General features: G+C 55.3%; 3 protein-coding genes and 1 long non-coding RNA gene across 16 annotated transcripts in view; 2 read left to right on the forward strand and 2 right to left on the reverse strand.

The window, feature by feature from the left end:
- Nucleotides 1–8,978, reverse strand: part of CGNL1 (cingulin like 1) — a 47,393-nt gene extending 38,415 nt beyond the window's left edge. For 2 of the 6 annotated variants that reach the window (XM_055002370.1, XM_055002367.1), the window contains exon 1: nt 7,038–7,171. In XM_055002370.1, the coding sequence (XP_054858345.1) occupies nt 7,038–7,107 (70 nt within the window). In that variant the 5' untranslated portion in view covers nt 7,108–7,171. Of the gene's footprint in view, nt 1–418; nt 554–7,037; nt 7,174–8,851 lie in introns of those variants that run through there. The other 4 variants (XM_055002371.1, XM_055002368.1, XM_055002369.1 and 1 more) reach the window with 4 other exon arrangements.
- On the forward strand, nt 8,222–9,571 carry LOC129345273 (basic salivary proline-rich protein 1-like). The gene has a single exon (XM_055002311.1). It carries the CDS (start codon nt 8,222–8,224, stop codon nt 9,569–9,571), a length of 1,350 nt encoding a protein of 449 aa, XP_054858286.1.
- Nucleotides 9,572–10,792: 1,221 nt separating this feature from the next.
- LOC129345520 (uncharacterized) lies at nt 10,793–16,952 on the forward strand. Its single transcript, XR_008598560.1, has 2 exons — nt 10,793–11,836; nt 16,329–16,952. It is a non-coding gene; the product is annotated as an uncharacterized LOC129345520 (long non-coding RNA).
- Nucleotides 15,811–23,193, reverse strand: part of TCF12 (transcription factor 12) — a 117,462-nt gene continuing 110,079 nt past the window's right edge. For all 8 annotated transcript variants that reach the window (XM_055002708.1, XM_055002712.1, XM_055002713.1 and 5 more), the window contains 3 exons: nt 22,685–22,917; nt 19,758–19,911; nt 15,811–17,909 (listed from right to left, as the gene is read on the reverse strand). In XM_055002708.1, coding sequence (XP_054858683.1) covers nt 19,769–19,911; nt 22,685–22,917 — 376 coding nt within the window. In that variant the 3' untranslated portion in view covers nt 15,811–17,909; nt 19,758–19,768. The remainder of the gene's footprint in view (nt 17,910–19,757; nt 19,912–22,684; nt 22,918–23,193) is intronic.

Here is a 23,193-nt window from a genome sequence, read left to right on the forward strand (position 1 = left end):
CACTGGAGATCCCAGCCCACCTCAGCTCTCTTGGCCTCTGCGGCTCATCAAGGGAAGTGGTTGGAATTGGGGGCCTGGAATGCCCCCGTGCCGCCCAGCTCCACTTGGCCAACTGGCTGGCTGCCCTCCCATCTCCCGACGGGGCCTGCTCTGCATTAATGTTCCTCTGGACCCTGCCACAGAGACGCAGCCCACCCATTTCAGGGAGAGCCGTTCTAGGGATGCGGCATCTGAGCAGCTCTGGTACGGATTCCCCAACTCTCGGCAGCTGACCCAAGCACCACCACCACCACCGATCTGCCTTGGAAGTGAGCAAGGACACCCATTTAAATTGGAGCGTAGGCCCAGACGGCAAGGGAGGGTGGGAGGAAGGAATCTCCGTGCCCTGAGAAAGGAAAGCAGGGGCCGAGTCCTCTACCTGTGCCTTAGGAGGGCAGCTCACAGAACAGCGGTCATCAGAGGAAGCGCTCCATCCCTGGCTCTTGCTCAAAACCACAGGGTGTGACCCGCCTCCTTCCACCCCTGCAGCAGTCCTGGTCTCTCCACAGGCAGGGAGGCCTCGGATCAAACTCGACTCAAAACACGCGGAGTAAGCCTGGAGGAACAACATGCCATCTCCTGCCTTGTCGCTCACAGGTCGTCCCTGGCAGCGAACCGGCTACGGGAAGTTTCCCAAGAGAGACTTAATCCACCTGCAAACAGACAACAGGCTACGGACAAGAAAAGTGTCCTACAAAGCACAGACATCCCTCTTTAGGAACAAGGAGCTCATTCTCATCACAAGGACGGTGGCAGCGAGTTAAGGCAACCCGGCACAGAGGCAACAGGTGCAGCAAGGCAGCCTCTCCCCGGGCCCCTGAGCTCTCAGCAGTCCTGCTACCAGGACCCCGCAAACGGGAGGCAAGGGGGGGCCGAGGCTGGATCTGGCTCCTGGCCTCCCCAGGCATCTCTTCCAGCTCCCCCCCCCCGCTTCCTGGAGTACAGGCTCTGCCAGCCTCCTCACCTGTGGCCTGCCCGTCTCAGTGTAGTGGTTAAGGGTGGCCTGACTCTCATCAGCTCTCTCAGCCCCACCCACCTCGCAGGGTGATTGTCATGAGGACAATAACACATCGCTCTGAGTGGGCGTTAAGTTGTCCCTGAAGAGCGGTGTCTAAATCGAATGTTGTTGTTGTTGTTATTCAGTGGCCAGACAGCTGCTGCTTGACCACAGGAGCCAGAGAACATTGCTGGGCCTCGCTCCCTGTGACGCTCCCAGGGCAACTAAGCCCACCTCTCTCACAAGTCTCCAAGGCAAGCAAGGCACATTCTGGTAGGGATTCTGGTGCCACCTTGCAAAGCCCAGGCGTGCCCGAGGGATGGATTTCCAACACGGAGGCCCTGCTTTTCTGCCGAGTGCTCAAACAGGCCACCGGGCTGAGCTCACCTCACTCTGAAGGCGGCTCGGCTGTCTCCCTCTACTAGCCAAGGGGCCAGCTCTGCTCCTGGTGCTCTCGGGGCTTCTATAAAACTCTCCCTCAGCCCTGAGCCACTTCAAGCCATGGAGCGGCAGGATAGCAAGCTTTTGAGACAAGCTCCATTTTACTTTTGGAACTGATCTGTCACCACAAAACAGCTCTCAGTATCTGCAAAGACAGACTATCCCAGATGCAGACCCCTGCGTTTGCATGCCAAACAGCCCCAAGGGCACTCTTCCGGAGCCTTCTGGATCTTCCACAGCCCTTTGCCCTCTTGTTAACCCCCCTACTATAGTAAGCCAGAAAATACACACCAGATGACTTCTGGGTTCCCACTTCTCTAGAAGCAACGACCCAGCCTTGGCCGACAGACAACTGGGAGCCTTCCCCAGTTCCAAATGCAGCTGGCGCTTGCAAGCACAACGGCTGGTTTGTATCCAAGCGTCCGATAAGAGGCAGCCCTTTCCCCACAGGAGGTTCTGGGCCGTTTTACTAAGTTTTCCTCCAGCCGAGACTCCGGAAAGCTTTTTATCTCCTTCTAGATCCAGAGGAGTTAGCCGTGTTAGTCTGTAGTAGCAAAATAAAAAAGAGTCCAGTAGCACCTTTAAGACTAACCAATTTTATTGTAGCATAAGCTTTCGAGAATCACGTTCTCTTCGTCCTTCTGCCCTCCATGCATCTGACGAAGAGAACGTGATTCTCTAAAGCTTATGCTACAATAAAATTGGTTAGTCTTAAAGGTGCTACTGGACTCTTTTTTATTTATCTCCTTCTAGAAGATCTTCATGCAATCCCAGCAATGTGGCCACTGCCCTGGTAAATACAGCGTGCATTTCACTCCCAAGTAACAGGATTTCAAAGGCAAACGTCTGGGTGCTAACTTGCAGGTCAGCCCGTTGCTGAAGGCTGCTTGGCAGGGGCCGTACGCCCACCACCCTTACCTTTGAGCTGGCAAATCCCAGCTTGACTGAAGCCTCAGACAAAGGAGCCATGGGGAAGCAGGCCGTAGCCTCCTATCCTGCTGTTTGGTTCAGCCCAGTTCAGAGCAGGCCCAGTCCTGAGCAGCACAACATTTGTGTAGTAATTTCTCTCTCACACACACTGTGCTGCTGGAATTCTTACAACAATGTTGTGAGGTAGGCCAGGGATGCTGCGCCTCTCCTTAATGCAGCTGGGAGCTAATGATGCCTCGTGGACTCATGCTCAAGATGGGGGACCTCCAAGGCCACCGCTCAGTCTCTTCACTCCAACACTACCCAGTGCTTGCCTCCCCATCCCTGAACCAGGTACCCCGTGGCCTAAACGGAGCATCTTCCCCTGACACGACCAACACGCAAGCAAAATGGGTTGCTCTGTCCACCCGTCACTGGGTCACTATTCCTTGCTGCTTCTGCCCGGCTCCCCAGGCCAAATCAGGTCCCCCTTCCTGCTGCCCTCATTCTTTCCCCGAGACAGCGGCCTTGCAGAGGCAGGCTCCCCATTCTCTCATTGTGCTAGCCAGGCAGTCAGACATGGCAACACACAACCACAGCAGAAGGGAGCACAACACTTGGAAAGCAAGGATAGCGTCACCCAACCACAGAGGAGAAAGACTCCTCCACTTTGGAGTCAGGAAGCAATTTTCTCCAGGTTAGTTTGGCCAGGGAATTTAGCCATCGTCTGGGCATGGAGCAGGGCGTCACTGAGAGAGAGAGGGAGAGGGAGAGGGAAAGGGAAAGGGAGAGGGAGGGAGGGAGAGAGAGAGAGTGTGTGTGTGGCGGGGGGGTTTGTGAATTTCCTGCATTGACAACCAGTTTGGTGTAGTGGTTAAGAGTGGCAGGACTCTAATCTGGAGAACCAGGTTTGATTCCCCACTCCTCTGCTTGAAGGCAGCTGCGTGACCTTGGGGTCAGTAGTTTCTTGGAGCTCTCTGAGTTCCACCCCCCTCACACAGGGATTGTCATGAGGATAACAACAACACACTTTGCAAACTGCTCTAAGTGGATGCTATGTTGTCTTGGAGTGGTATATAAATTGAATACTGTTGTTGTGCAGGGGGTTAGACTAGATGACCCTGGAGGTCCCTTCCAGCTCTGATCCCATGACTTGTCTTTCCAGACACCAGGCAGTCACTTCACTAGGTGGCTGCAGTCACACAGTTCTCAGCTGGCATTCCCACAGCTGAAGGAAGAGTCTTCAGTGGCTGAAGCCTCGACAAAATTTAAGAAAGCATGCCCCATACAAAACTGGTGCCCTAAGGTGGGCAGGATGTTTTCCACCTCTAAATTCAAACATGCGTCACCCCACCAGGGCGACTCCACTGCCAGTGGGGCCGCTTGTTTATGTAAGGTTTGACCCCAGTGAAGCAAACGTGCCCTGACTAGAAAGCACCATGACGGGCAGAAGAGCTGGGGAGAGCTTTCTGCCCAGACTGGCAGAGTATGACCAGGGCCTTTCATCCAGGGACCTCAGAGTGGCCTGCGTGGCTCTTCTGTCTCCTTGCCACAGCCTTCTGTACTAAGCTTGCGAGGAGGGTAACGTAGGAAACCCCCCATGTGCGTTGCCCTGAGCTCCAGAAGGAAGGAAAGGGGGGCAAAAAGGCATTCAACAGATCACACTGACCCCCCCCCCCAACGGCCACTGCTCACTCATCAGCCTTTCCTTTGGAGATTGGCCGAACTTCAGCTCAGGCCCCTGGACCCTTGGGCCTAGACAAATGCCCCCCAAGCTGGTAACCTGTGAGCCATGCCTGACAGAGGGTGGAGGAAAATGCTCTATAAAAAGTTATAGCTCATGAAAGGGCCTTTGAATAAATGCACCCAACTTGCTTCCAACTTCCTACACATATTTGTTCCTCACCAGAATTCTCCACCAGAGACTTTGGCCCTTCAGTGGAACGCTATCAATGGAAAACCTACACTTTCCCTGGGTTAACCTGACAGGTTCACAGTTCACACACCCCCTCCCTGCAGCCACTGATGTGTGATTGTGAGCGGGCAGCAGACCTCCTCCAGACTCCGGTGGGAAGGAAAACTTGAGCTGCTTGCCAAAGGCCAGCCGAGACAAACTGCTCGTCACCTTGCCAAACAATCCCTGCAGCCCCTGAAGTTGGAAATAATGAATCGTTCATGAAAGAAGATTCCTGCAGACAGAAACTGAGTCCATCGAGAAGAAAATGAGAGCTGGGCACTTCCTTCCACTACTACTTGCAGCCTGCCCCACTGCAGACTGGAACAAAGAAAGTACTGCAAAATATGAAAAAAAATCCTCATTGACAACTTAACAGAAGTGTGCTTGCACTGGTCTCGAGACCAAGGTTGTCCCACCTGCTCCAGGCCTTCAGTTTCTTGGCAAAGCTACGAAAAGTGTGTAATCGCCCTTTGCTGCCTGCAGCTGCCTGCTGTCCCTGCACCGTACATGTGAACTTCGCATAGGAACCTCACAGACTGCACATCGTGCGCACCACTGCATGTGGGTCCCCCTGTTCACAGTGAGGGGAATCCCTACCCACTGAGGCGCCCTTCCTGCGTCAAAGGGAATTCTGCTACACAGCTCTTATCTCTGTAAGGTGCTGCAGGATCCCTTGTTCATTTTCCTCACCTCCACTTGCAAGAGGCCCACACCTGGGTATAGTTTTGGCCAAGCAGCAGAGCCCAGCATACTGCTGGAAAACGGGCGGGCTGGCCTGTTCTTCTCCAAGCTTCCCAGAAGACAGCTGAACCTCATGGCAGAGTGTTCGGGATCTGGGCCAGGAGCAAGTGGCAGATTCCGAGCGGGAGGAGCCAGAGACGGAAACATCTGCGCTGCACCCGCCCTCGGGGTGAGCAGAAAGGCCTTCAGGGGGCAGGTTCAGCAGGGCCAATGCAACAGCTGGAACAGTTTTCACGGGAAGCCTTTCTTTTCCCTTTGCTATGAGTCATCTGCCTTCTGCCCTGACATGCTTCCCACTGGCATCCTCTCCCAGCACTCTTGCAACTAAAATCCAGCAAGCAAAACTACCTAGCAGCTCCCCCCCACCCCTCACCTGCCTATGATCCTAGGCTCATATTATGTAGGAAAGCCGGAGACTGTGCAGGATGAAGTCCGGGCTGCCTCTACTTTTGGGAGCCTAGAATAGCATCTTAGGTGTCATTCGGGGGAGGGGGAGCCCAAATGCGGCCTTGCAATATTTCAACTTCTAGCCCAGCCCAGCCCTTCACACAGGTGTAGCTCCAACTGCCCTGTGTACAGAGAAGGTGTTGTGGGGAAACCCTCCAGGCCCCCCTCCCATAGCAAGAAGGAGGGCCTGCAAACTCACTGGCCCTCGATTCCTTTGGCAAGCGCAGATTTTGACGCCTGAAGTTCACTGCCAAAATGCCAGCCAAGCCTCCTTTCCCAGCAGAACCATCTCGAGCGAAAAGAAGAGGACCACCTCCAAGTTCTGGACAGCTCTTTTAGCAGGGGGCTTACTCTGAGGGCCTCTCCTCTGAAATGGAGCCTTTCCTTTCATCTCCTACTGTAACAACACAGTCACAATGGCAGGTCAAAATGATTTTGTCGCCATGTATCTGAACGAGGGCTGTGATTCACAACAACTCCTCTGGAAACAGCCTTTCAGGTGCCGTTTGGGACTTTGGTTTTATTCCATTAAAAGCCTGCCAGCATTTCCAAAGCTGAACCCTCCTGGCCCTTCAAACAGCAGGTCATTAACTACAAACCTGCCTCCTCACACACACTTTCCAATTTTGTTTGACTACCTAAAACAAATGGAATCATTTTTTTTGTTTTTTTAAAGGCAGGAAAACAAGCGCCTGACTTCTCGCTGCCTTTCCGTACCAGGCCCTTGCTCCAAACATTTCTCTCAGCTTGTGCAATCATGGGGGGGGGGGGGGGAGGGATGCATGCCAGGCAGCAGAAGATTCACTTGCAAAGTCTGTCTCCCTGCAGCCTCCAGGTAAACCAGCCTGCTATGCCTCAGATAGCTTGTAACTCCAAAGCTCTCAACCCGTAACCATTCTCTCTTAAAATGGGAAATCACACGTGCCCAAAGCTTATTCCCATATCCTCATCTCTTTTGTGTAAAGTACTAATCATTCCAATAGAAATTCTTCTGAAAACAGACTTCAATAGCTATACCAAGAGTTTGCCAGGTGTTGTTAAAATAAAGCTTTCTTCCTTCTACTGCAAGATTCGGGTCTTTAGCACCGTAAAGACCAAGCAGATTTCCAGGGTATGAGCTTCTGAGAGTCAAGATTCCCTTTGTTAGATACACGGGGAATCTCATCGGTGTGAAGGGGCCTGTGAACTCACATCTTGCTCTTCCAACGTGGCTACCCACCTGAACCTTCCAGGGGTATACTTCAAAAAGTAGCCAGAACTTCAACAACAGGCACAATTGCCAGATGCAACACAATTCATAACAGCAACTACTGCCCCTCACATACAGCCCAAGATTTCAGTCTTCAGATGGAGAACTGTTTTCTGTGCACATACCTGTGTTTACCAGAAGATCCTGGCAAAGACAAGGGACGTGCATTGCTTCGCCAGATAAAATGGGAGATCAGCATCTGCAAGGTGCACCCATCAAAGCCAGACAAGCAACTCATTTCCTCTGCTTTCACATACCCAGACCAGAAATACTGCAGATCAGCACACACCCCAGAGAACAGCAGCGCCTGAGCAGGACCAGTAACATACCAAGTGCCCCGAGAAATCCTCTGCCATGGACACTAGCAGAATAGAGAACATAAGAATAGAATTTAAGAACTGGCATCTTCAGTATCCCCCAAAGTCTTGCCAAGTAAGAAAGATCTCACTGCCTTTCTGAACACCCCACTCCAGAGGCGTTGGCAGACCTCACGAGGGAGCCACCGGGGAGAAGCTCCTCACCCCAGATGCGAACCTCACCTTCACTGGGAAGTGGAGGTGGAGCAGGGACTTCTTCCAACAGGGTCTTTGTCAGAAAAGGGGGGGCAGACTAGACTGCCCCAGGCTCCCTCCTTCCAGCCCAGCAGGCCCCCCACAGTGCCTCCGGTGACAGATGCCGCAGGGCACTTGGCAGCCCTAATTCTACTCTTCCCAGAGGTTCCTTCTAAGGCATCCATTGACAGCAGATGTTATGAGAGGCCTCAGAACAGAAGTTGACCCCCCCCCCCGCCAGGACCTCCCCCAAAGTGAAGCACTGGTCCTACACTGGGGCTTAGCAAAAGGTCGGGGCAGGAGTTTTAATCAGATCCTCCCACAGAGCCCATTTCCAGCCAAGGCCGCCTCCAGCCTCAGCAGACAAGCAGGGGGCAGGGCAGGGGGGGATGGGCTCAGAAGCCCCCCTGCTCACTCCCCCTTCTCTTGCGAGGCATCCAGGCTTCCTGAGAACATTTGCAGGGGCAAGGCCCAAAAGTCGTCATTTGGGGCCAGCATAAAGGACGCCGCAGCCTGGAACAAGCCCCAGATGATGTGCCAACAGCCCCCCTAAGCCCCAGGGAAGATGGGCAGAGAGAGCCTGCAAGTCAGCCAGGGGAGCTAGGCTGGCAGGGCCCAAGCCACGCAGGCCGGTAGGCGCTGGCCTCTGCTCCCATAGCTCTTGCTGGCTGGGGAAGCGTCCCCTGCTGAAGTGCCTTGAAGGCCGGCCATGCAGGGGAGAGGGCACCCCTGCCTGCTAGCAGCCCCCCCTCTCATGGAGCAGTTGAGCACTTGCCCCCTCTGACAGCAAGGTTGCCAACCTCGAGGGAGTGCCCGGAGATCTCCCAGAATTACAACTGATCTCTCGGTGACAGAGATCACTTCCCCTGGGGGAAACGCTGTTTCGGAAGATGGATTCTATGGCGCTGCACCCTGCTGAGGTCCTTCGCCTCCCGAAATTCCACCCCCAATATGGAGGCGACAAACTGGAGCGGGGGCAACCCCACCCGACAGCAGGGCAGGCAGGCAGGCTGCAGGAAGGCCGAAGCGCACCCCCCCCCCGGCCAGGCTTCCAGCCCGGGCATGGCCAGGGGAGGTGCCCTGTGCAGAGGGCAGCCTCCGCTCAAGCAACCAGCGCAGAAGCTCCCAAAGCCACGCCAGGGCAAAAGGCGCAGGACCCAGCCTGGGAAGGTCCGAAGAGACCCGGAGGCCCCGCGCGACCCCTCCCGTGCCCAGGAGCCCCGGCGGGCACCAGCACCAGAATCCAACCCCCCCCCCCCGCATCACGAGGGAGCCCCGGGCCAGGCGACCCCCGACCCCCTTGCCCAGCCCACGAGCAGGAGCCCCCCACCCGAAGCCAGAGCGGGGCGGAGGCGGCAGGTCCGGCCCAGGGGCCGGATCCACCCGGGGAGCCGTTGCCACCACTGGGGGAGCGCACGAGGCACGTTCGGGAAACGCTTCGGGGCGTCCCCCGGGAGAGCCGCGGCCAGTCAGCGGCCGCCTTCTCGGCTCGGGCTCTGCCAGGGAGGGACGCGGAATACCTGCGCAGAAGCCCGCAGAGGGGCCCGATCCCCGGCGCTGCCGCTCTTGCCCAGCGAAGCCGCGTCCCGCAGCGCTCCTCGGCGACGGCGCCCAGGCAGGCGCGGCCGATCGCGCTGGCTCTGCCCGGGTGGGAGGGACCGGCCGCGGCCGGAGACAGCGAGGCGGCCGCCGGGAGCAGCCAGCCCGGCCGGGGGCGGAGCGCCAGCGGCGAGGCCGGGCCAGGCGAGGGAGGGCAGAGCAGGGCAGGGCGCTCTGCACACGCGCCGACGCCCCCTCGCCCCTGCCGCCCAGCGGGCCAGAGCGCCGCCTCCCGCCTTCTGGCGCCGGACCGGCCGCAGGCGAGGGCGGGGCTCGCCGGCCCTCCCCGCCGCGTCGCTTTGGCTCTTGGGGCGCCCAGCCGCTCTCCGGCGCGCAGGCGGCAGCAGCAGCTCCTACCCGGTTCGCTCCGGGGCCTCCAGGCGACACCTCGGAGCGGAGGCCGGAGCAGAAAGCTCCGCGCGGAAGGAGGCAGCCTCGGGGCCCGGGGCTCCTCTGGCCCGCAAGCCGAAGGCGGGCTGGGCAAAGCGGCCCGGAGGGGTTCGAGGGGGGCGGCATGCGCAGCGCCAGCTCGGGGGCCCGCGCAGGCTCGGAGCCGGACCCTCGTTGGGAAACGCCTCGGGCAAGGCCGGCCGCCGCCGCGGGCAGGGCCTTTTCAGCGGCGGCGCCGCCCAGCGCACTAAACTCCCGGCTCCGACGACGGAGCAGCTGGACGGGGATGGCGATGCCGCCTGCCTCCTCGCTGCGCGCCGCGGTCCTGGGCCCAGCCCGCCCCCAGCCACCCTGCCTGCCTGCCTGGGACACGGGAGCTGCCCGAGGGCCGAGCGCGACGCAGGCGGTGGTGGCGGGGCGCCGGCTGGGAGCTGCTTTGCCGTTATGGGCTCGTCGGTTCTTAACCGGCCGCCCCGCTTTTCGGTGGGCAGCCGTCGCAGGGGTGCCGGGCCGGCAGGCGGAAGACAGAGAAGCGTTCGGGAAGCCCCGACGGCGCCGCAGCCGCGCCCCGGTAGCTGGAGAGGAGCGCGCCTCGGCCGAGTCGGGAAAGCGGCCGGGACTCCGCCGCCCCACCGCCGCCCGGTTTCAGCGGGTAGGATGCGGGGCAAAGACGATGCACGAAGGAAACGGGAGCGGGGCAGCTTCTCAGCCCGGCTGCACCTCTGCTGGAAAGCGGGCCGGGGCGCAAAGAGCGGCGCAAGCCCGGCCGGCAGCAGCGGGGCGGAAAGGGGCTCTCTTGGGCAGGCGGCGGGAAGCGCCAGGAGGGGCGCACCCGGGGGTCCCACGGGCCGCTCCTTGGCGACGCTCCTCCCGGGCAAGCAAGAAGCCTCGCGTGGCCTCCCGCCCGGGACAGCCCCCAGGCCCGCCGGCCGCGTGGCGAAGCTTCTGCTCAGCGGCGGAAAGGCCGTGCGCGGCGGACCGGCCGCGGGCCTTCGGCCTCCCCTGCAGCTGGAGCGCAGAAGCGCGTTGGGGCCGCTGGAACGGGCGGCCGCTCGGGAAGGAGGCGAGGCTGAGGCCGGCCGGGCTTGTGCAATGGCGCCATCTGGCGGGGGAAGCGACCTCGCTGGCTCCAGCCGTGGGAAGCGCGCAAAGTTCTGCCGGAGGCCCTCCGCTCTCGGAGGCGGCCGGCTGCAAGGGCGGCCCCTGCTGCGCGGGGAGGCGCGAGTCGCGACCGGGCCGCCCTGGAGGTTAAAGCGAAGGGGAAGATTTAGCGACTCTCTCCGCGCCCTCCTCTTGCTGTGCCTTTCAGCAGCCTGGCAGCCTCACCCCACGGTGCCAGAGGGGCCGAGAGCCTGCAGCGCCCCCCCCCCCCCGGAGAGCGGGCCAGAGGGGCCAGGTGAGCCACGACCTCAGCTGTTGTGTTGTGCCAGGCCTCTGCAGAAGCGCTCCCTGGGCAAGCCAAGGCCTGCCCTGCTTGCAGCTGATGGCAGAGGCTCCCTTCCTGGGCAAGGGACACAGGCGAGTTGTGGGGGTGCAGCTCCAGCCCCCCCCCATGTGTGGCTCCTATCATGGCAACAGAAGGAAGCTGCTTCTGGCAGCTGCTGGGCAATGTAACTATGGCATCCTTCTGCAGCCTGCAGTGCCAGGGGCTCCCCTGGGCCTGGCCTGGCTTTTGATACTGATACTGCCCTCTTAACATCAGCAGGTGTTTCTGCTGCCTTGGAAATTACCTTAAGCATGAGTTAAATCTTTAACACCCCCCCACTCTACTACCAGTCAGTGATTCTTAATCTCAGCATGGAATTGGTGGGTCTGATTTCTGGGATGGTGTTGGTGGCGCGCAGGGGTGGGGGTGGGCGCAGTTTCCCAGCTTCCACACCCTAATCATACTCCTTGGCACCAGTTCCACAGAGTCAAATGGAACTTGCTTCAAACTGGGATCCATACCAAGGCAGCCCATCACCTGCTGGATGCCCCTCTGGGAGATGCCAGCAACATCGCCAGGGCATTTTTTCTTTTAAAGTGCTGCAACACCTTTATGTTGCAACAGGGGATAAGGACCCATCCGTGTTTATTCTAAAAATATCCAAAGAGATTTTCCAAAGTGAGTTTGCTTTTGCAGCAAGACTTTGGCCGCACACCAGTTATCCTGAGAAACTCACTGCTTCTGCCTAGCTTGGCAAGAATCTGGTGTTAGCTGCCCTGGGGCCATGCAGGCGGATGTGGAGCAATCGTTCTTCAAGGCGACGTCACTTCTGTTCCAGAAGATTAACTAGTCTCTGTCCTGGTCTTCTGTATGAAACTCAGCCAGCAAGGTGTGTGTTTGCATGCCATGTATATGCAGCAGAGAAACCACAGCTTATGAGTTGAACCCAAAGGGAAAAGGAGTGGAGTATTTACAGCTGGTTCGGCAGAGCCGCTTGGATTGATCGCTGGAGAGCAGCTGCTCCATTTCTTGGAAGTCACCTTGGGCTCTGCTTGGATTTTCTTCATCCAACAGTGATTGCAGAGGCACCGTAAGTCTCCAGCATGCTCTCCTTTAAGGGACGCCGCCTTGGGGAGAAGGGGGGGCAGGCCACAGTACTGGCTGCTGCTGGATTGCTGTGAATGGGTTTGGCCTTTGACAGAAGAAGGTTCACGCCCTTCGTGGGGTGCTGCAGGCAGCAGTTTGGGAGAGAGCAAGTGAGCTGCAAGGCAGCTGGCCAAGAGAGAAGCCCCTTGGGAGTGCCAGCTCTCTCGTTCCCTGGAGATCGTCTGCAGGGCAGTGGCTCAGCAGCCCCCCCCCCCCCGTGTCCGTCCGCCTGCACTCTGCTTTTCAGTGAAGTAGGTCTTACAAAAAACAAGGTCATTTGAAGGGGATCAAATGGTCGTCGAAGCATCTCATTCTCTGAGGGGAGGCGGGCGGGGAACAATACTAGCCCTGAAAAAGGCAGTGTACAAATATTTAAAATAATTATTTTAAAGTTCAAGTTCCTCTCCTAACAAAAGAACTGCTTTTTGGCTTTCAAGGACAGAAGAAAATTCTTACTTCCCACCTATCTCTAAGAAGGAATGCTGGTGGGTTGCAGAGCGTGTGCGTTTGGGTGCTGGTGTGAATAGACAGCCGGAAATGTGCACAAGACCATTCAAAGGGCAAGTAATTATGAGCAGATGATGGCGGGGGGGGGGGGGGCATTTTCCCCACTGAATGGGAAGGAAGGAAGCCACAAGTTCTAATTAGGAAAGATATTTTAGGCAGGAAAAACAAGGAAAAGTTTAATGCCTGCCTCTTCTTGTCAGACCAAGATGTTAGCAGAGAAGAATTAGGACAAATGTGGATTATTGTTTCCTTAAGCCTTTGACTGAGATTTCATTGCTGCTTTGTGATGCAAGTGGGAGCCCACTGAGGGCCGCGATGGGCAGCAGCTTTGGCCAGCTGATCTTCACAACGGAGAAGAGGATGAGATTTGCCAAGGGCTTGGAGACGTGTGCAGGCCACGCCAGGGCCGCTTTCTCAGGGGACATGCTGGAGACATGCTAGAACAGCGCTCTCGCTCTCGCCTCCTCCTGGTCTTTCTGAACACTCCGGACTCACGCCCAAGCATGCTGGGGGGCGGCCCGCTAAAGGAAGCACACGTGGCACTATAAGTTGCTTCTACGTTCCCAGTCCTCATGGCTCCAAACTGTCCGAAGGGCCTGCATACGCAGGACGCAAGAAGGGGGGGGTCTCGGGAGGGAGTGCGCACTGTGCTGGAACCACTGCTGTGAGGCGTGTAAAGCAGGCAATCATTGCTCGAACCAGCAGTGTTTGAGTTTGACTAGACCTCAAAGCCAAAATAGCAGCAGAGTGCTGTAGCAAAAGGAGATGAAGCAATTGGTGGGAGGGGTACGTCTCCCTCCTCCTCCACCACGTAACTGTTGGCTCCATTCTGTTCTGCTCACTCCCCTGCCCCCCCCCCCCCAGGCAGTGTGCTCGAGGGGATGTGAACTCTGGGCTCTGATCCCAGTCCAGTACTCCATCCTCTGTACGGCACTCTTTGGCTCCAATGTGAGGGCGTTCTTCAGATTGGCTCAAACGGGCAGCCTTGGAAAGACTGCTGCAGTCCTCCCCTCTCTAGCAGTGACTGCCTGAGCTGCAGAGGACCTGCCTGCTGTCCCAGGGCAACCCTGAGGAGGGCCCCCCTCCCTGCACAAGAGCACAGGGCTGAAGGGGTGCAGGGCAGGGGAGGCTTTGTCAGGATACTGACCTCTCTGACTTACTTGCTGCTTTCTACCATTCCAGGACCAGGGCCAAGCCTTGCGGCGCACGAGACAATGGAATGCCTGGCCTCTTTCCAGCCCCACAAGCATTTATGGGGAGGAGCAAAAGGCCACCAAGGCCCCCCCCCCACAACACAGCATGCTTGAGCCTTCTGCTCCCCCTAGGAAAGGAAGGCTAGCTGGCTGGATGCTTGCCTCCTCAGACCCCCCCCCCTCCACCACTGATACACAGGGGTAGGAAGAGTGTCAGCCCTTGGGGAGGAACCCTTCGCCAGCTCTCCCTCTTTCTTGTCCAGCCTGTCTGCACAGAGTGGAAGGGACGAGGAAGCGATCTGGCGCTCTTTCAGACACTAGAGAGAAATATTTGAGGGAGAGAGACACGGACAGATGTCTGAGGGATTGTAAGAAATGCCCTGAAGAGACAAATAGGAACAAAAAGCCCCTGCGGGGATTGCATCGAAGCTGCTGGCGACTGGATACCAAGGGAAATAAAGCTCTCGTTTGGTCACAATTGGCATGCCACCTGTGCCCAGGGCACCTGCTAGGGGAACTAGAGTGCAATGGGTGGAGTCTGTGCCACCCCGTTTTCAACTGCAGGCAGGAGATAATTTGTGGGTGTCCCACAGGCACCATCAGCAAGGGGGGGGGCCTCTAGGCTTAGCTTGGGTGGCTGCCAGGGACTACAAGAGGCAGCCCCAGGCCGGACTGCTGTGGTGTTACCTGAGGCCTGGCAGGTGGCACCCACTCTCTACTGGGCTTGCCTGAGCCTTGCAAGCCTGTTCTGAGGAAGGACGCACCTCTCGTCTCCTTGGAGGAAAGAGGATGTGAGCAGAAGTTACGGAGAAGACCCTTAATACAACGTTCAGGGGACAAAACACAAGGAAAAGAAGAAGGGACAACTGTGTGTGTGTGTGGGGGGGGGGTACGTGTAACTCTTAATGGCCAAATTTAGCAGCCCACTCTGCACTGGGGGAAGGGGCAGTAACACCAGAAGGTTTACACTGAGTCCACCCACACATTCAGAGAGAAACCAACAGCCAGTCTCCTGGGCAAAGCCCCCCAGAAACGAAGCCACTTTTCCTCTTGAAGAAAGGAAAAGATGTGAAAGTCACCGGCCAAAGTCTCCTGGGACCAGGGCTCCTCGAGTCAATCCTGGTTTTAAACGTTTACCCCCGTTTCCAAAGTGCCAGGTTAACCCTTTGCAGCCAAACAACTTCTCCACAGCCAACAGAACTCTCAGCCAGTCCTTGGCCTAGGTTGGCACTGGAGGGTTTTCAGAGTAGCTTTGCAGCTCTACACACAAGCAGCTTTTAGAAGAAAAGCATGGGTGCAATAATGCCAACTGTTGGAAAGAGGCCTTGGGCAGGCAGCACTGACTGCCTTAGCCAGCAGGAAGGTGGAGGGCAGCACCTGGCTTGGGGATGCGGGAAGAGCATGCCCCCCCCCCTTTTCAGCCATCAGTTGAAGGAACCCATCCCGCAGAGGACCAGATCACTACTTACAGCCAGGGGTGTTCAGAGCCACTCCATCTCTGCCTGCTCTTCGAGGCTTTGCAGAGAGGCCAAGAGGCTGGGCACAAAGCCACCAGGCAACGGAGGCCCCTGGCAATGCTGTGCAGCCAACAGCAGGCAAAAATCTCCATCCAGGTGTAGCAGCTACGCCGAAAGGCAAGTAAACATCTGTCACAGTTCATATGGACTCCTAATTTTGATCTCTGTTCTGCCTGCACAAGATCTTTGCCAAACGTTTTCCTCTGATTAATCTGAAGGAAATGTAGTGGCCAGTCTCCCAGCGTTGCACACAACAGCCAAGGGGACTGGCTTTCCTCCCAGCGGGTATGCTTAGGGTCAGGACTGGAGGTTCATCCCAGGGAGACAAACTTCTTCCCCTCTCGCGGGGGACGCCTGTTTCCAAACACCGCTATCAGAGGCCCGGCTCAGCTCGGAGGAGGAACTGCATGGCAAGCTGACATTGACTGATGGTCTGAGAGGGCATGCGTTTATTCCCAGCTTTTTAAGAACAAGCAATGTTCACAGCTATGCAAGTTTAAAGGCAGGGACACCTCAGCTCGTTTTAAGTGCTAGAAATAAAACCTCAGGCACAAATTCAGGCAAGCAACAGCCGCTGCCAAGACAGTGCATGGATTAACCCTTTCCCTTGAGGAACACTTAGCCCATTCAAAGCCTATTTGAATGTGTGTAGAAAGTGAAGACTGACAAGAACAGTGTTAAAAACTGAATGATGTACAAGGTTTTAAAAAAGATGGCACATTTATTGCTACATAAATGTTATATACATAGTGTTTTCTGTTACACTGACAGAAAAAGGTTGATGAACTTCTTGCTGCTGGTTGAAAAAGTTTATCAGTAATAACTTGAAATTTGACACGGTACAAATTTGCAATAAACCAACAATGAAAACTGGAGAACAAGATGAGAAGCCATTCATCTCGCACAAGTAGCTCTTACAACACTCCATAGGTACTACAACAGTATGCTAGAATCCTACTCTGCTCTTACAATGCGATTGTAAATTTCTGATATTAATGAACAGGTTATGGTATAGAACCCTACATTTTTACTACCTAATATAGTAAAATAAAGTAAGAAAATTTTTACTGAAAACCTTTTTCAATTTCAAAAATCTAGAAAGAGTAATATTTAGAATTCAAGAAACTTTCTTACAAGATTATTGTATAAAAGACTAGCTACAGTGAAAAATAAGCCAAATGATTTATTCTCTCTCTCTCTCTCTCTCTCTCTTATGAAGGAAAGCTGAGCATACTGGAAAAGTCTAATATAGCCAAGAGATAACAAGCTTGGAAGGAAGGAAGGCCAGGCAGCGGCATGGGACTGCTTTCACTCGTCATCATAAGCACAAGTTCATTGAGCCAAGAAACACTGAAACAAAGAACAAGGCCACGGATGTTCGTCATGTTGGATGCTTCTGGAGAGAACTGATGCGAACTGAAGTCCAGCTGGTCATGACACAAACTAGTGACGTGTTAGGAACCATCTGAAACATGATCACAAACTCAGAAGCCTTGTGGAGCAACATGTTGATCTTTCACATGATCAGCAGATCGGACTGCCACCATGAAGAGAGACCAGCCCAAGAATTGGGAGGACTGCCCTGCCATGGATGGCTCCCCCTCCCTCCCCCTCCTCTGGGGTGTGATGGTGGAAGACGGTTTCTATAGAAGTTCGAAGGAGCTGGGATAGTCGCATGAGCAACCGAGGCACATGTGGGGACATTTCTGGGGGATTCACACCAGTGCTGGATGCACCCACTCTTTTGGGGCCAAGGGGTGGGAGAGTCATCCCACGCGAGAGCCTCCCCCTCCCTTGGCAACCAGATGAAAAGGACAAAATAAAGAGACAAGCAACAAGGACAGACTGGTGACAGTTACTCTTGTATCCTACTGGTGTGGAGTTCAGCCCACTACCCGTCGTGGTGGTCTTTGGGTCAGACTATTCACTAGAGGTTGCAACAGGGCAACAAGAAAAGTCGTCTTTGCATTCTCACACATTTTGTGCTTAACATACAGCCGACATATGTACTCGATGCTCAGAAAACGAAGCAATTCTAAGTAAGCAAGTTCTCCTTGTCCTGCTGTCGGTTCCCACAAGTCTTTCTATGAGCCCCCAAAGGGCTTTCATTAGAAATTGGCACACGTTTTGAGGCAGGAAAACCTTTCCAGCCTGCACCGTGCTGCTGCCGGAGTGGCCTGCAGTGACCACGAAGACCTCGGGAGGAGGCGAGAGCAAGGAGCTGGTGTGTGTGTGTGTGTGGGGGGGGGGAGGTAGTTGTGAATTGTGCAGGGGGGTGGACTAGATGGCCCTGGAGGTCCCATCCGACCCAATGATTCTACAGTTCCCGCCTTTAAGACACGAATCCCTTTGCTTGGAATGCTCCAGGGCAGCAGTGGCTGTTTTCCCCGGCTTTGCTCTTGCACACAACACGGCTTTCCTGAATGCCGGCATCAAGAGAAATTCTGTCAGCTTTCAACAGGTTAACTTTCCCCTTCATATGTAGACCTTTACAATTCCATTACAAATAAATAAAATTTGTAGTTACAATGCATTTGTCAATTCGATTTAGGCACAAGGCAACTTCCACAGCCCGTGGAGAGAAGAGTCTCTGATTGTGCTGGAGCAGCGTGCCGCTTGCAGCCCAACGAAGGGGAGGGGAGGAGGGCTGGCATCGCCCCTTCAGTCGCGTTGATCAGGGGTCTGCATGGGGCTTCCTTGCTTCTCCTGCCGGATATGACTCCCTTTAGTGCTATTTTTAGTCTGTGTCCTTATGAAGGAAAGGTCACCTTTCAGGTTTCCTCCCCCCAATCCCAGAATTCTGGTAAATAAAACAAGAAGTTGTTAGCAACACAAGGCAGGCACCTCAAATGGCTACTACTTCCTATCTGCATAAGGTGGCTGTGGCCAGGGTCACAGGGTGGCCGTGGTGGGGAGGGATTCCCTGGCAGCTGTTTATCCCAACGGGAAGCACCCTCGGGACGTGCGGCACCACATCCAGGCCCCAACCCACCACTGCTCCCCGCCCCCGAAAGTCGAGCTGGAAGGGGCTCCCATTCTCCCCAGAGACAGGACAAGTCCAGCTCTGAACCACAAACTCTTCAAATGGTCTGCATGGAAGGCGCTCGGCTCTGAAGGAGCCATTAGCCCCAGGCCAACGATTTCTGGATCTTGCATCGGACGGCCTGGGCGGCATCACCAAACAAGACACGGGAGGGGCCTCCCCAAGGTCAAAAAGCCTGCCCTGAAGCATTGGTCTGCCACCCTCAACAGTGATCTCTTTTCTGGATAAGAGGGGCACTTTTGCCCAGGAAAACAGCTTGGAAACCACAGGGGGCGCAAAATGGAGGGGCTGGTGCGCCGTATTGCTCCCGCTCCCGCTCCGTGCAGGACAGGCCCACGGGCCATTTCGAGCCCTAAGGCCACTTGAGTGAGTCCAAAGGACTTTGGGGGGCTGAGACTTGCCAGTGGGGCCTGTTTTGAGCCCCCTGCTCTAAAGGCAGGATGGCGAGGACTCAGAACAGGGGCTCTACCCTTTTCCGATGGCCTGACCACAAAATCCCCGCACACATCTTTCCAGGAACCAGAGAACCACAGAGTTGGAAGGGGCCTTACAGACCATCTAGCCCAGTCCTCTGCCCAGTGCAGGAACAGCCTGAAGCATCCCTGACAAGGATTCGTCCAGCCGCTCCGTGAAGACTGCCAGTGAGGCGGAACCCGCCACATCCCGAGACAGCCGATGCCACTGCAGAATTACTCTTAACCTGAAGAAGTTTTTCCTAGTGTCCAGCTGATCCCTTCCCTCCTGTAGTTTAAACCTCTTGATACAAGTCCTATCTTCTGTTGCCAACAGGAACAGCTCCCTCCCCTCCCCTCAATGACAGCCTTTTAAATACTTCGTGAGGCCTTCAACATTTGATTATGGTTCCAGCCAAGAGCAGACGGAAGGTCTCTCAAACATTTATATGGACTGCATACTGATGATAGTTTTAGATGGGTGGCCATGTTGGTCTGCAGTAGAACAGCAGGCTTTAAGTCCAGTAGCACCGCACAGGCCGTAAGATTTCCAGGGTATGGGGCTTTCGAGAGTCACAGCCCCCTTCTTCAGACACCATAGTAATGACTGATCAACTTGACATAGCTCCACTTACTAACAAAATATGCTTTTTTCCTCTATTTTAAGCTGTTTTGGATTCCTGTGATTTCAACTGATTTTATGTTGTTGTTTGCTATTTCTGTGAATGAAAATGTTCTTTGATTGCTCTTATCCAGTTTCATCCATAGATTTTCAAATCTGCTGCTTTGAACTCTTTTAACACCTCTTGTGATGGCCAGAAACCCCCTGGAATCCACGGATCTCTGCCTCACGATCAGTCCCATCTACTTTCCCTTGAAAGTGGAACAGACGCGTGCGAGCACTGGCCAGCTCCCCCTCCACTAAGACCTTTCCAGTTAAGACAGGGCTGTGGAAATCAGCTTCTGTTCAGGACCTGTTCCCAAGAGATCATAAAGTCTGCAAGTCCCAAGTGCCCCCCCCCGCCCCGCCCCGCCCCGCATGCCTGGAAACATCCCTGGGACATGGAGAACACCACACAGCTGGCTCTCCACCTTCTCATTTCTAGTCCCGTCTCCACAAAGTTCACTGCAGGGTCTCGGAAAGCCTCCTTACCTGGCTGGTGCTCACATATGACCCATAGGGTTGGTAGTTTCACTAAGCCCAGAGTGGCTTCCTGGATGTGTGGATGGAGGCTCTGCCGATACGGCAGAAACTTTTTCCTCTTCCCTTCTTTTAAGGCAGGCTGCTTTGGGGTTTAGGTTTCTCTCTAGGAGCAGCAGGAGAAGAAGAGAGGCCATTAATACCAGAGGAAGCAAACCCCAGAGACGGGCCCACCTTGCCCAGCCTGCCGAACCTCTGCCCCAGTCTTGCTTTGAAAGCCCCTTGCTGGGGTTGCTGTAAATCCGTTGTGACTCAACGGCACTTTAAACACGCACACACACACATCCCATATCTACACCATGTAATACTGTGTGTATAGCTATAACACAAGCACACACACATAACTATTATGAACAAACAACACGTTTTTAACAGAAAGAATTAAAAACAACCCCTCCAATCCAAAAAATCCCTAGCATGGCAGAGCTAATAAAAATAAGACTAAATGGACAAGGGGGGAAATGCCCCCCCCCCAGAAGGACCCTCTTCCCTCACACAAATGTTTCCACTTCCTCATGGTACACTTGCTAAGGAGAAGGGAGGGAATCACTTCATATATCATAACAACAGCAGCATTCGATTTATATACCGCCCTTCAGGACAACTTAATGCCCACTCAGAGCGGTTTACAAAGCATGCCATTATTATCCCTACAAAAAAACACCCTGGGAGGTGGGTGGGGCTGAGAGAGCTCCAGAGAGCTGTGACTAGCCCAAGGTCACCCTGCTGGCTTCAAGCGGAGGAGTGGGGAATCAAACCTGGCTCTCCGGATTGGAGTCCTGCCGCTCTTAACCACTACACCAAACTACCTCTCCAGGGCACGCAGCAGGCCCCAGAGGAGGGGGCGCCTTCCTCCCTGGCTGGTCTCAAGCCACAGGGGTTGACAAGTGTTCCCTGAGAATGATCCAGGAATGATCCAGGCTGGTTTTAACTGTTCAGGCTCATCTGCAGGATGTTCAACGACTCCCCCTCCCCCTGCAGAAGTTACTCCTCCCCTCCCCAGCCCTTCTTCTGGGCTTCCTCAAAGCAGCGAGCTGACCCCTCTTGGAAACAGGAAGCGGGGCCTTTGGCCTGACCCAACAGGGTTCTTCTTACATCGGAGAGTAACAGGCTTCATTTTTTTACACATTCACATATGTTAACTCTACACATAACCCACTCCCCCAAAGAAAACCAAAGCGGGCAGATGCATGTCACACACAGGCTTTGAAGACCAGTATTTTGGGGACCAAAAGATTGCTCCCTGCATGGAAAACATTCTCATGCTACAAAGGCATCCATTACACTGGTTCCACCGAAGTTCCTGGAAATCAAAGATGGGGGAGGGAGAAGAGAGGAGAGCAGGGAAAATAACAGGACTTGGAAGCCACCGGCCCTTAGGCTAAGAAGGTTCCCACCCAGTGCTTGGGGAGAGGAGCCGAGGCACACCGCACACAGCTTCTCTTTCCCTAAGGCTGTGAGGCAGGTATAGGAAACCCCTTCTTTTGCCAGAGCTCCAAAACATCCACAACGTCCATCTGAGAAGACAGGGCTGTGCCGGCAAACAAAAGACCGGTTGAGGGGAGAGAAGATGAGGGCTGCACTTGGCCAGACGCACGGGGAGCAACCGGAGCCCCACTCTGGCTGCCAGCGCTTCAGGAGTTTTGCTCAGTCCCCTGGGGAGAGAACCAGTTCTGCATGCCAAGCAAGAGGAGGTTATTATCCACCCCTGTCCCACACCCCAACAGACACGCCCAACTATCTCCGAGAGGACAGGGCTGTGGTGGTCAGGGCCTGGGGAACCCATGGCGCCCTCTCAGTAGCAGCGCAAGCGGGACCAACACAAGGCTATGCCTCTCCACTCCGGCAGTTACCCCTGTCATTTGCAGTACAGCATACAGGAGAGAGAAAAGAATAAAAATTACGCCCAAGTTGTTGGCGTAAGCGACAGGACGCTCTGTTGGTCAGTGATTTAAAACACTGAGGAGACATTAATGTTAACACCATCCACATCAAGAAAACATTGATGTGTACGCATGGGATGCGAAAGCACAACACAAAGCACAGCTGTGCCCAGCTAGCCCACAGGGAGAAACTGAAGCAAAACGAAAAACCATGGCAGGCACGCGCATTCCCATGTGCACAGGGCCCCCTCCCCCTTTGATGGGAGGCAGGGGGGCTCCGACGTCTGTTTCCTCATTTCTGTGACAGATACGGAAAGGCTCTTGCACATCCGAGGCCAGCCCAAACTCCGCTCCACTGGACAAGGCAATTAGAAAGAAGCAGGAGGGTCTATTTCTCAAGCTGACCCCTGGAGAGGATTTTCAAAGATGACACGGATGGGATATGGATTTGTTGGGAAGGGTTAACTTTGCTTTCAAAGGCAGCTGGTGCCCCACCAAAATCAGGCAAACCCCACAAGGATCATGATAAATGGGCTTGACAGGATGTCATTTAAATAAAAAATTCCGGCCAAAGGTTGTGATTCAGAGCCCTTGGGCTGCAGAGAAAGCCCAGCACACGCATTCTGGACGTGGCAGAGAACGGGCGGCCCTGGCTTGATCAGTGCTCCGAGTCCAGGTGACTGCCATACACAGTACTGAGAGCCAAGAGCATTTCCCTCCAGGGCAATGAAAAGAATCCCATCAAAAGAGCTCAAATGGCAAGCCTTTTTCTCATCCCCCCCCCAGACCAAACCGCCTCCCTCGCCCCCTGCTCTCGGCAGAGGCAGGCCAGCCAGCCAGGCCCCCATGCTCTCAGATCCAAGTCAGGCAGAGGACTGTGTGAGGAACCGTCCCAACTTCTGCTCGGGAGGATGTCTGAAAAAAAGGAGACACCCCCCCCCCGCCCCGGCCCCCATTCACCCCGGAGGTGATGAGGGGAGGGAGCCCCCAGCTCACCCCTGACTTGCTGCTCGAGGCTGAGGATGACAGCCACCGCCTGGTGGAGAATGAGCAGCTTGGTCTGCGGCTTTTCGCTCTTCAGGTGCAGCTGGCACATCCGGCCCAGCTCCTTGAAGGCTTCGTTGATGTCCCGGACCCGCAAGCGCTCGCGGGCGTTGTTTGCCATCCTCCGCTCTCGCTCCCGCTCCAGCTTCTGCTCCGGATTCAAGTCCTCATCTTCATTGGTGCTGCTGCAGAGACAGAAAGAGGACGCAGCGCCTCAGGAGATGCCCCGGGAGTCGCACGCCCGTCGAAGCACCCCCTGCCATGCAGCCGCCTCCCTTGAACAGCGTTCCGTTCCCAAGAACTCCTGGAGGAGCCTGAAAGGGCAGGGGCCAGGTCCCCCCCCCCCCCGGAAGGGCTTCTTTGCAAGCTTGGGTCTGGCACCCACAGCGTGACTGATGATGAGTGAAGCATTCCTGGATCTTAGCCAAGCCATTTTCCAGTACCTGATAAAGTTTGCTTTA

Source organism: Eublepharis macularius, chromosome 18 (assembly GCF_028583425.1).
Source record: "Eublepharis macularius isolate TG4126 chromosome 18, MPM_Emac_v1.0, whole genome shotgun sequence".
Lineage (NCBI taxonomy): Eukaryota > Metazoa > Chordata > Lepidosauria > Squamata > Eublepharidae > Eublepharis > Eublepharis macularius.